This window comes from Crocuta crocuta, unplaced genomic scaffold (genome assembly GCF_008692635.1).
Source record: "Crocuta crocuta isolate KB4526 unplaced genomic scaffold, BGI_CrCroc_1.0 scaffold216, whole genome shotgun sequence".
NCBI classification, from domain to species: Eukaryota; Metazoa; Chordata; class Mammalia; order Carnivora; family Hyaenidae; genus Crocuta; species Crocuta crocuta.
Genome location: NW_027531504.1, coordinates 6,940,631 through 6,953,163, shown reverse-complemented (window position 1 = coordinate 6,953,163; position 12,533 = coordinate 6,940,631). Strand labels below are relative to the sequence as shown.

At 35.6% G+C, this 12,533-nt stretch overlaps 1 protein-coding gene across 1 annotated transcript in view; it reads right to left on the bottom strand.

The window, feature by feature from the left end:
* Positions 1-12,533, bottom strand: part of CEP83 (centrosomal protein 83) — a 150,444-nt gene that overhangs the window by 52,647 nt on the left and 85,264 nt on the right. Inside the window, exon 6 of the mRNA XM_077772189.1 lies at positions 802-1,053. Within this exon, the coding sequence (XP_077628315.1) occupies positions 802-1,053 (252 nt within the window). The remainder of the gene's footprint in view (positions 1-801; positions 1,054-12,533) is intronic.

Here is a 12,533-nt window from a genome sequence, read left to right as displayed (position 1 = left end):
CAAACAAAAAAAAAAAAAAAAAAAAAAAAAAAAAAAAAAAAAAGGGTGGCATGCAAGCCTCAAATTCTAACTACCACTTTGAGCCACACTTTTCTGTGAACTCCTGTTTACTTACACATAAATATCTATCTTTTCTCTTGTTAATCTGTTGTCAATTTAATTCACAACCCCCAATCACTAAACCTAAGAGTATGAAGAAAAAGTTTTTCCTCTCCAACAATGGAAACCAAGAATTTTCATAGAAGAATACCTTTAGGAGTACCAGCCTACCTCTGCCACCTCTTATCTTTCTCTAACGAACTCAGGAAAATAGTTCACTAAAGATTTGTATGTTATTAGTCCCAAGTTGAATTGTATTACTCTGGTAAAAAGCTGCCATAAGATATAGAACTATGGTATTTTTGTTTAAACAGGTCTTATGATTTTAATATCTTGAATCCCATGTAAGGAAATAACTAGGAATAAATTGTTCCTTCTGGTTTGAGATGACATTAATCCTCAGAAACACAAATTTTGAAAATTCTGCATAATCTACTCTCTGGCATCTCAAGGGTTAAATCATTTTAGCTAGGTGTCATGGCTCCCAAAGAATAAATAACCCCTTTGTAAATGTAGTAGCATAGCTATTGCTTATGAATCAATAGCTTTCTTCTTTACAAAAAGAATATATACTCCTGGGACTCTACAAATGGATCAGCATTAGATTGGTAAGCATACATTTGTGCTCTAAAAATCAAGGCTTGTCAACTGCACTTTTAAAAAAGTATGCCATACTCTACCGGGAAGCAATTAAAATCTTACCTCCAGGGATCTGATTGTAGCCTGCATCTCAGCCAACTGCCGCACCTGAATTCTTTGGACATTTTCTACCTGAGCACCAGAATTTTCTTTTTCAGCCCTTAATGCTGCTACTTCAGCCTCTAAACCTTTTACTTTCTGAAACAAACTGACTTTTTCTAGAACAAGCTGCTCCATTCGTTTGCTGTCTCTTGTGGGATCAACACCAAGCAGCTGATTACGTAGTTCTTCTTTATCATTCTCCAGTGTGGCAATCTAGTAATAATTTGAACGAAAGCACAGAATTTTACATTATTGATAATTTTCAGTCATGAATATGCTTTACACATCAGTAAATTAAAACTTACACAATATGAAAAAGAAAGTTGAGGTGATGAAATCAAGTACAAAGGAAAAAACTTAAAATGTCACGTTCTTCATTCTGTACGCAGCATGACTCAAATATGAAGGCAAGGACCTTTTCCTATTTTCCCTCTGTCTCCCCATGGTGTCTAGCACAGGGCTTAATCAGTTGCTAAAATTCAAAATTATAAATAATAGTATAAAAGTAATTAAAAATGTGTCAAGTATTTTACAATTCATCAGAACATTATAAAGGTTTATCATATGCTGATTGCCACTAAGCTTTTCCTCATGTGACAATAATACCTGGGCTATGTCTATACTAATAAAATTATCTATTCCAAACCACTTAATTCACAAAAAAGCTGCTTGTCTGTGTAAATAACTATAAATATGATGAGAGTTTTTAAATGACAGCTGAGAGTCTATTAAGGCCCTAGTTGCACTGATGGCCTAGTTCTTAATTATTAGATTCAAGAAAGAAAGAAAAATTATTACTCCAGGGTATGTGGAAAAGTCACAGGGGAACATGATGAACAGAAACACTAGCGGTCTTCTCATTCATGCCAACCCTCACTGCTGGATCCCACAGGCCTCCAATCATGGAGTTACACACTGCTTCTCAATCTCAGAGGCACTTCAGAGGCTCCTCACCTACAGGAATTGGGGGCTAAGTTATCAGGGTAACACTCATTATTTCCCTTTCTTGATCTCCCCAACCACCACCACCACCACCAAACCTTTGTTAACCATAGCAAGTCCTCTCTTTCAGTCTCTTTATATATGGGGTTTCTTCATATGATTCAACTGAAAGAGCTGTTTTAATGAAAAAACAAAACAAAACAAAAAAAACTACTGCTCTTAATAATACCAGAGGTTGTCTGTAGCAGGAAGAGCTGAGAAGGCTCACTCTAAGCCCAAAGGACTTAAAGTAACACTCTGTAAACTGGGCAAAAGTGACCCAGGAGATGAATGATGGCTCCACTTTGCAATAAATGAATCTAAAAAGTGTGAGAGCTCCACCACAGCACAGAATCTGTTTTCCTCATCTGTAAAACGAGAGTTTAGACTGAAGGCCCTCAAAACTCATTTACAGTTTTAACATGTAGTGATTCCAATTAGGGTTTAGACACATTGAATCAAAGATGTCAATGGGAAATACAGGTACAGCTATCTAGCAGGAAAACATTTTTTTCCAGAAAATAAAATTCATCATAGAAGGCAGCTATAAAATTCAGCCTCAAGGCCAACTAATTTAGTCTCTCTTTCCTATTTTTCCTCCCACTCTTTACATATAAACATTAAACCCCCAGGTTTGATACCCAACTACTTTTTTCTTTACATATTCCATGTGACTTTATGCAAGTTACTTTTTCACTTTGGCACCAATTAAAATGAAGATCTTAGGCTGCGTATCTTTGAAATACCTTTTAGCTTTTTGCATAAGGTAATTTAAATACAGTTTTTATATTAGAGGTGTGGTGGCTCATATAGGTCAAAGTCCAAGTGGAACTCAGGTTCAGACAATGGTGCCATTTACTGAGTACTATGGACCAAGTACCAAGCTAAATGCACTAGACATAAAATTGCATTTAGTAACAGTAATTTTCTCTCGTCATCTTCATTTTACATATAAGGACAGCTAAGGCTCTTGACCAGCAGGTTTCCTATATTATTGCTCTCTCCAATAGTTTTGAGAGTCATCTGTGTGACAGCTGAAGTGACAGCTCAAACTATGGACGAAGCTGGCTAATGGCATAGTCACAATTAGATCCCGCAATTATAACTCCCAAACTAGCACTCACTATCAAACCATCCTTATGAAATCTGGTGATCACTGCCTTCTAATTTCTCTATTCGTTTGTTCATTTATGTAACAAATATTTATTGAGCATTTCTTATGTACTCAGGACTGTTCTAGGTAGTAAGGATACACTGCAAACCTAGCAGACAAGCAAATAATCACAAAACCTGTGCCACCAAAGAGCTTATATTTAATCACTGCCATGATACTACCCTTGCCCTAATCATCAGAACACAGATCTTGAACATATTCTCAGCTTTTCCCTTTTCCTCCACTCTTAATTAGACTCACACTCAATCTTCCTTGATATCCTTAATCTGCTGACTCTCAATCCTTTCTCTAAATTTTCCAAAGGCTTTGTTTGAATTTCTTTTATTCAAAGAAATTCTTTGAATTTCTTTTGAACATGTATCCAAATTTGCCTGTATTCAGCTACCTCTACATTTACTTTATTCTCTTCTAGAATACAAACTTACTTGACAAGAAAAATGATCAACCAATTTTACTTTTAAAAACTGTTGAAGTAAAGGAAACAACAGAAACAAGAAACTAATCTGGGACTAGGAATAGTTGTTGTTCATCTTCTTTTCAAAGGATGGTTGTACCACTCTAACTCCCCAAGGCACAAAAAAGGAAAAAGTAGTCTATCTAATTGCTCCATCCATCTCTGTTTTTATGATCTTTATGATGCAGCATAGAGAAATGGCTTAAGAGTATAGGTTCTGGAATCAAAGAGCCTAAGTTTGTTTGTTTTAGTATTTTAAAGATATTTCTCTACCGTCTTTGGGTTTATATTATTTCCAAAATGAAGTCTGTTGTCAATCTTACTTTTCTTCTTCTGTACAAAATAACTTTTTCCTGTTTACATTTTTTAAATTTCATTTTTAGATGATTGTAGGTTCACATGCAACTGTAAAAAATAATTCATGGGCACTGGGTGGCTCAGTTGCTTAAGTGTGCAACTACTGATTTTGGCTCAGGTCATGATCTCACAGTTTGTGAGACTGAGCCCCACATTGGGCTCTGTGCTGACAGCACAGATCCTAGTTAAGATTCTCTCTCTGCCCCTCCCGTGTTCACAACTCTGCTCACTTGTATGCTCTCCATCTCAAAATAAATAAACATTTGAAACATAATAACAACTCAAAAGTTTCTGTGTACCCTTTAGCCAATTTCCCCAACTGGTAACATCTCTCTTATTTTCTGTAAGACATTGTATAGAACTAGTTTTCATTCTTGTTTACTTATTTTTCTTTCACAGTTTATTGTCAACTTGGTTTCCATATAACATCCAGTGCTCATCCCAACAAGTGTCCTCCCCCATGCCCATCAGCTCCCTTCCCCTCTCCCCTACCCCCATCAGCTCTCAGTTTGTTCTCAGTATTCAAGAGTCTCTCATGGTTTGCCTCCCTCCCTCTCCCCAACTGTTTCCCCCCTTCGCCTCCCCCATGGTCCTCTGTTAAGTTTCTCCTGTTCCACTTATAAGTGAAAACATGTGGTATTTGTCTTTCTCTGCCTGGCTTATTTCGCACTCAGCATAACACCCTCAAGTTCCATCCATGTTGCTACACATGGCCAGATTTCATCCTTTCTCATTGCCATGTAGTATTCCATGGTATAGATAAACCACATCTTCTTGATCCATTCGTCCGTTGATGGACATTTAGGCTCTTTCCCTGATTTGACTTTTCTTGAAAGTGCTGCTATGAACACTGGGGTACATGTGCCCCTATGCATCAGCACTCCTGTATCCCTTGGGTAAATTCCTAGAAGTGCTATTGCTGAGTCACAGGGGAGTTCTATTGTTAATTTTCTGAGGAACCTCTACAGTTTTCCAGAGGAGCTGCACCAGTTTTCATTCCCACCAAAAGTGTAGGAGGGTGCCCGTTTCTCCACATCCTTGTCAGCATCTAGAGTCTCCTGATTTGCTCATTTTAGCCTTTCTTACCTGAGTTAGGTGGTATCTCAGTGTGGTTTTGATTTGTATTTCCCTGATTTGAGTTCCCTGATGCTGAGCATCATTTCATGGGTCTGTTGGCCATCTGGATGTCCTCTTGGGAGAAGTGTCTGTTCATGTCTTCTGCCCATTTCTTCAATGGATTATTTGTTTCTTTAAACACTTCTTAGAATTCTCCAATGAAACCATTCTTTCAGTGAGTTTTTAATATGAATTAAGTTTCCTTAATAGTTACATGGGTATTCAAATCATTTATTTCATATGGGGTGAGTTACGGTAGCATCTGCCTTTTGATCCATTTTATCTATGTTTGTCAAATTTGTTTGGGTAGAGCTGTTCACCAGATTACCTTATTAACCTTTTGATGTGTGCAAGATCTGTAGTGATATTCTCTGTTTCATTCCAGATATAGGTAATCTGTACCTTCTCCCTTTTCTTGGCGGTCTTACTAGAGGTTTGTCAATTTTATTAAACCTTTCAAAAGAACAGCTCTTTGCTAAACTGATTTTTCTCTATCGTTTTTCTGTTTTCAATTTCTGCTCTTATCTTTCTCATTTCCTTCCCTCTACTTGCTTTGGGTTTATTTTGATCTTCTTTTTCTAGGTTCTTAAGGTGGGAGCTTAGATTACTGATGTGATATTTTTCTCCTGTTTTCTAACGAACACATTTAGCACTATACATTTTCTCTCAGCAATATTTTAGCTGTATCCCAGATATTTTAACATGTTACATTTTCATTCAGGCTAATGTTTTTCTTAATATTATTTTTTATTAATATGTTTTCATTGAAATTTCCTCTTTGACTCATGAATTATTTGAAGGATATCATTTCATTTCCAACTAAGGATTTCCCTACTATCTTTCTGCTATTGATTGCTAGCTTGACTCTATTGTAATTAGAGAATTCACTCTGTATATTCTCAATTTTTATAAATTTGTTAAGGTTTAGTTTATGGCCCAGGATATAGCCTGTTTTGGTATATATTCAGTGACCACTTGAAAAAATGTATGTTTAGGTGTTCTTGTTGGGTCGAGTGTTCTATAAATGTTGACTGGATTCTGTTGGTTAATGGTGTTGCTGAGTTCTACATCCTTCCTGATTTTTAAATTTTTCCATCAATTGTTGACACAAGGGTGCCAAACCTCCAACAATAATTATGGATTCAGCTCTTACTCCTTTTAGTTCTATCAGTTTCTGTTTAGTGTATTTTGCAGCTCTGTTTCATACACATTTAGTATTCCAGTCTTCATGACAGGCTGACATTTTCCATTATATAATCTTCCACCTCAGATATTTTTCTTTGCTCTGAAGTCTACTTTATCCAATATTAATATAGCTACTTCTGTTACTTTTATTACAAAACATATAATTTTCCATCCTTTTAATTACTAACTACCTATATTGCTATTTTTGAGGTTTCCTACAGACAGCATATAGTTCTTTCATTTTTAAAATCAACTCTGTAAATCTCTTTTAATTTTTATATGTATACCATTTACTTTTATTGTGACTATAAATATGTTATGGCTTCAGTTTTTTGGGGTTTTTTCTCCTATTTCTTGTTCTATGTTTGTTTTCTTTTTCCTGCCTTCCTGTGAGTTCATTGACCATTTTTTTAGGAGTCCATTTGACTTATCTATAATTTTCTGAGCATCTCTCTTTGTATAGCTTTCTTGGTTGTTGCTCTGGGCATTATTTAGATATACCTTATCATAGTCTACTGGGTTCATTCTACCAGTTCAAGTGACACTTAGAAATTTTACTTCTCTTTACATCCTTTTGCCCTTAATCGTCTTATTTCCCCAATATATATTTAAAACCACAGCAAACAGCTTTACAATGTTTGCCTTAACCACCAAACAAAATTTAGAAAACTCATTCAAGAAAGAAATATCTATTATATATACCCATAGTTTGACTACTGTGTTCTTTTAGCCTTCTTGATGTTTTGAGGTTCATTCTTTTACTGTTTTCTTTCTGTTCAGAGAATTTCCCATAGACATTCTTTTGGATAGAACTACTGGCAACAGATTGTCTTAGTTTTCCTTATTCTATGAATGTCTTGATTTATTCTTCATTCCTGAAGGACATTTTTGCTGGATAATTATGAGTTGTTACTTCTTTCCTTTCCACACTTAATGATGTTGTGGCATTTCCTGCTGGCCTCTATGGTTTCTGATGAGAAATCTTGAAATAGTTTTCCCCCTCTAAGTAAGGTATCATTTCTCTCACTACTCATAAGATTCTTTTCTCTGTGGTGTTTACAGGTTTGACTATGATCTCTACTAGTGTAGATTTTTTGTTTTATCCTGTTTGATATTCACTCAGATTCTTGAATCTATATGTTTGTGTTTATCATATTTGGAGAGTTTTCACCTTTATTTCTCTCAGTACTTTTTCAACAATGCTTTCTCTTTTCAAGAACAAAAATCTTACATCTGCTATTATAGTCCACAGGTACCTATGGCTCTGTGTGTTCATTTATTTTTTTAATCTATTTTCTGTAGCTTGTTCAGACTGGATACTTTCTAATGTCCTAACTTCAAGTTCACAGATTTTTTCCTCTATCCCCTCCATTCTGCTGTTAAGGCCAGCAACTGAGGGTTTGTATTTTGTTTTGTTTTGGGGGATGGGTTTCAATGGTCATCATATTTTTCAGTTCTACAATTTTTATTTGGTTCTTTACATTTTCTATTTCCTTCTTTAGACTCTATTTTTTTTCTGCTTGTTTCACCTTTATAAATTATATATTAAAACATTTTTTCCATGGCTGCTTTAAAGTCTTTGTCAGATAATTCTAATAATATTCTGTCATCTCGATGTTAGCATCTATTGCCTTTTTTCATTTAGTTTGAAATCTTCTAGGTTCTCAGTATGACAAGTGAATTTCTTCTGAAATTTAGACTTTTGGGATATTGTGTTAGGAGACTCTGGATCTTATCTAAAGTTTATTTTAGCTGGCTTTTTAGGACATGGCTCTGGTACAGGAAGGATTACTACCTCTCATTACTACCAAGTGCATGTAGTAGTCCACATTCCCCAATTAGCTCTATGACATCCAAGGGTGGGGAGAAGCTCCTCATGACACACATGCTGGGTAGAACTAGGAATTCCAGCTCCCAACTAGGCACATGGATAGCTCCCTAGATGGTAGGGACAGGAATGATTAATTGCTCCCCACGTGGCCTCCACTGACACCACAGAGTCAAATGTGGCTTCCATTAACACTCCAGAGCTGAACAGTAGTGAAAGTCCTGATTCAGCACTAAGCCTTTTCTGACATGACCCAAGCAAAGAGGGTAGGGGGCACCTCATTACTAGTGGAAATCTACGTTCCCAATGTTATCTCCAATGTCATCATGGTGGGAAGGTGGAAGCCCTAGTTACTGCCAAGTGTGGATGAAAGTCCTAGGTCCCTACCTTGCCTCTGCTGCTAATCATCTTGGCTGAAAATTAGGCCTCTCCATTATAGCTTGAGGAAGATGGAAATCTAGGTGCTCCACTGGCCTTCACTCATTTAGGTTGGGATTGGGCTACTTTTTACTGCAGTATTCTAGTGCTTTGTCTGAAGAGAACAGCCTGTGATTGGGCTTTTTACTATCCATGCCGAATTGCTAGGTTCTTCAGCATCAAATCTGGAATATACGACACAAAATGAAAACCCAGGGAACATACCAATCAGTCCTTGGATCCCAAGGTCCTTAGCTGGTATACCTTTTCTCCATCTTTCAGCATCCTATGTTTGTTTTATATATAACGTCCAGAGTTTTTTGTTTTGCTTACTAAGAGCCAAAGGGAAAAATATATCTATTCTATCTTTTTGAGAGAGGTCTTCTGGGTGTTTGTTCCCCCCTTCCCCAGGGTTCTTTTTAAGATTTACTCTTTATCACTAGTTTTAAGTAATATGAATCAATGGACCCTTGGTATAGCTTCCTTTGTGTTTTCTGTGCACGCGTTTCATTGAGAATCTTGTATCTGTGAATTTACAGTTTTCATGAAATCTGAAAACTTTAGTCATTATTACTTCAAATATTTTTTTCTGTTCCCTCCTTTTAAAATTTAAATTGTCTGATGTTGTCCACTATGTATTAAATGTTTTTTTGTTTTCCCTATTCTTTTTCTCTCTATTCCATTTTGGAGAGTTACTATCGCAAAATCGTCAGTTTAGTCATTATCTTTTCTTATGCAGTATCTAATCCACTTCCAGTGTATTTTCCACTTAGACTGTTGACCGTTGAACAAAGCAGGGGGAGGCACTACCCCCACTGTAGTAAACAATTCATGTATAACTTTTGGCTCCCCTAAAACTCAACTCCTAATAAATAGCCTACTGTTCACCAGAAGCCTTACCAATAACATGAACAGTCAACTGATACATATTTAGTATGTCATATGTTATACTATATTCTTAAAATAACCTAGAGAAAAAATGTTATGAAAATTATGAGAAATATATTTATAGTATTCTATCAATCTTTTGATTGCTTATTGATCTTTTTCTTCATTATGAAATAAATTCCCCTGTTTCTCTGCATGCCCAGTCAACTAAAAAGTCTAGTCTATGCTCATGCACATAGATTGGAAGGACAAATATTGTTAAAAGGTTGATATTATCCATAGCAATCCACAGATTTAATGCAATCAAAATACCAATAGCATTTTTCACCCAACTAGAACAAATAATCCTAAAAATTTTATGGAACCACAAAAGACCCCGACTAGCCAAAGAAATCTTGAAAAAAAAGAACAAAACTGAAGGGATCACAACCCCAGATTTTAAGAGATCATACAAAACTGCAATAATCCAAACAGTATGGTACTGGCACAAAAATAGACACATCGATCAATAGAACAGAATAGACAGCCCACAAATAAACCCATAATTATATGGTCAATTAATTTTAGAAAAAGTGAGGGAAGAATATGCAATAGGAAAAAGACAGTCTCTTTAACAATGGTGTCCGGAAAACTGGACAGCTACGTGTAAAAGAAGAAAACTAGACAACTTTCTTTACACAAACACAGTAATAAACTCAAACTGAATTAAAGACCTAAATGTGAGACCTGAAACTATAAAATTCCTTTAAGAGAGACAGGCAATAATTTCTCTAACATTGGCCATAGCAACCTTTTTATAGATATGTCTCCTGAAGCAAGGAAAACAAAAGCAAAAATAAACTATTGGGACTACATCAAAATAAAAAGCTTCTGCACGGCAAAGGAACCAACAATACTAAAAGACAACCTATGGAATGAGAGAAGTTATTTGCAAATGACATATGCAATAACGAATTAGTATCCAAAATATAAAAAGAATTTATACAACATAACACCAAAAACCCCACAAACAATTCAATTAAAAATAAGTGGAAGATATGAAAAGATATTTCTCCAAAGAAGACATACAGATAGCCAACAGACACATGAAAAGATGCTCAACATCATTATCAGGGAATGCAAATCAAAACCATAGTGAGTTATCACCTCACATCTGTCAGAATGGCTAAAATAAAAAACACAAACAAATGTTGGTGAGGAAGCAGACAAAAAGAACCCCCATGCACTCTCAGTAGGAATGCAAACTGGTGCAGCCACTGTGGAAAACAGTATGGTGGTTCCTCAAAAAATTAAAAATAGAATAACCATATGATCCAGTGATAGCACTACTGGGTATTTACCCAGAGAATATGAAAACACTAATTTGAAAAGTTACATGCACCTATGCTTATTGCAGCATTATTTATAATAATTATAACCAAATTATAAAAGCAACCCAAGTGTCCATCGATATATGAATGAAGGTGATCTGATGTGTACACACACACACACAAGGGAGTGTTATTCAGTCATAAAAAAAGAATGAAATAGTACCATCTGCAAAAACATGGTTGGATCTAGAGGTATAATGCTAAGTGAAATAAGTCAGAGAAGACAAATACCATATGATTTCACTCACGTGGAATTTAAGAAACCAAACAAATGAACAAGAAAAAAAGAGACTCTTAACTACAGAGAACAAACTGGTGGTTACTAGAGGGAATGTGGGTGGGGGAACGGGTAAAATAGGTAAAGGGGATTAAAAGTACACTTATCATGATGAGCACTGAGTGATATATAGAATTGTTGAATCACTGTATTGCATACCTAAAACTAATGTAACACTGTAGGTTAATTATACTGGAATTTTTTAAAAAGCCTTTATTTTAAAAAGTGTTTATAGTCTTTTAGAGAAGTTTTATGTTTACATCAAAAGTAAGCAGAAAGTACAGAGAATTCCCCTATGTCCCTACCTCCATAAGCCCACAGCCTACCCCACTATCAGCATCTCATACCAGAGGAATAGATTTGTTACTACTCATAAACATATAGTAATATACATTATGACCAAAAATTTATAGTTTATGTTAGGGGTCACTCCTGGTGTGGTACACTCTACGGATATTGACAAATGTATACTGGCATGTACCCATTTTAATATCACACAGAATAGTGTCACTGCTCTAAAAATCCTTTGTGCTCTACCTATTATTAATCCCTCTCTCTCCCCTAATCCCTGGCAACCAATCATATTTTTAATGTCTCCATAGTTTTGCCTTTTCCTGAATGTCATATATTTGGAATACCACAGTATACAGCCTCTTCAGATTGGCTCCGTTCACTTAGTAATATATAATAAAGGTTCCTCCATGTCTTTGCATGTCTGGATGTACCACAGTTCATTTAACCATTCACCTACTTAAGGACATATCCATTGCTCTGAAGTTTTGGCAATTAGGAATAAAGTTGCTAGAAACAACCATGCACAGGTGGTTGTATAGAAATTCTCAATTTTTAAAAGTAAATATCAAAAAGTAGGACTGCTGCAACTCATGGTATGTTTATGTTTAGTTTTGTAAGAAACTGTCAAACTGTATTCTAAAGTTGCCATACCATTTTGCATTCCCACCCGTAATGGTGGGAAGCCTGTTGCTTCACATCCTCACCAGCAATTAGTATCACCAGTGTTTTGGGTCTGGCCATTCTCCAGAGTGTCTTGTGGTATTCTTGTTTTAATCTGCAATTCACTAATAACATACAATGGTTAGCATGTTTTCATATACTTATTTGCCATGTGTATGTCTTCTCCGGTGAGATGTCTGTTAAAGCGTTTGGCCATTTTTAAACCAGGTTTTTTCTTATTGTAGGGTTTTGTAATTCTTAGTATAATCTGAGTAACAGTCCTTTATCACATGTTCCATTAGCAAATATTTTCTACCAGTCAATGGCTTCTTCTTACTCTCCTTAACAATATCTTTCACAGAAGTTTTTAATTTTAATAAAGTATAACATTGCAATTAATCCTTTCATGTATCATGTTTTTGGTTTTGTATCTAAAAAGCCATCACCCCATCTAAGGTCATCTAAGTTTTCCCCTATGTTATCTTCTGGGAGTTTGGTAATTTTAGGTTTTATACTTAGGTCTCAAAGTAGACCTACTTTTAGTTAATTTTTGTGAAAGATGTATGGTCTGTGTCTAGACCCTTTTTTTTTTCCTTGCATGTGCACGTCCAGTTGTTTTAGTACCATTTGTTGAAAGAGTTTTTCTCCATTCTGCCTTTTCTCCTATATTTTTATGGGTCTATTTCTAGACT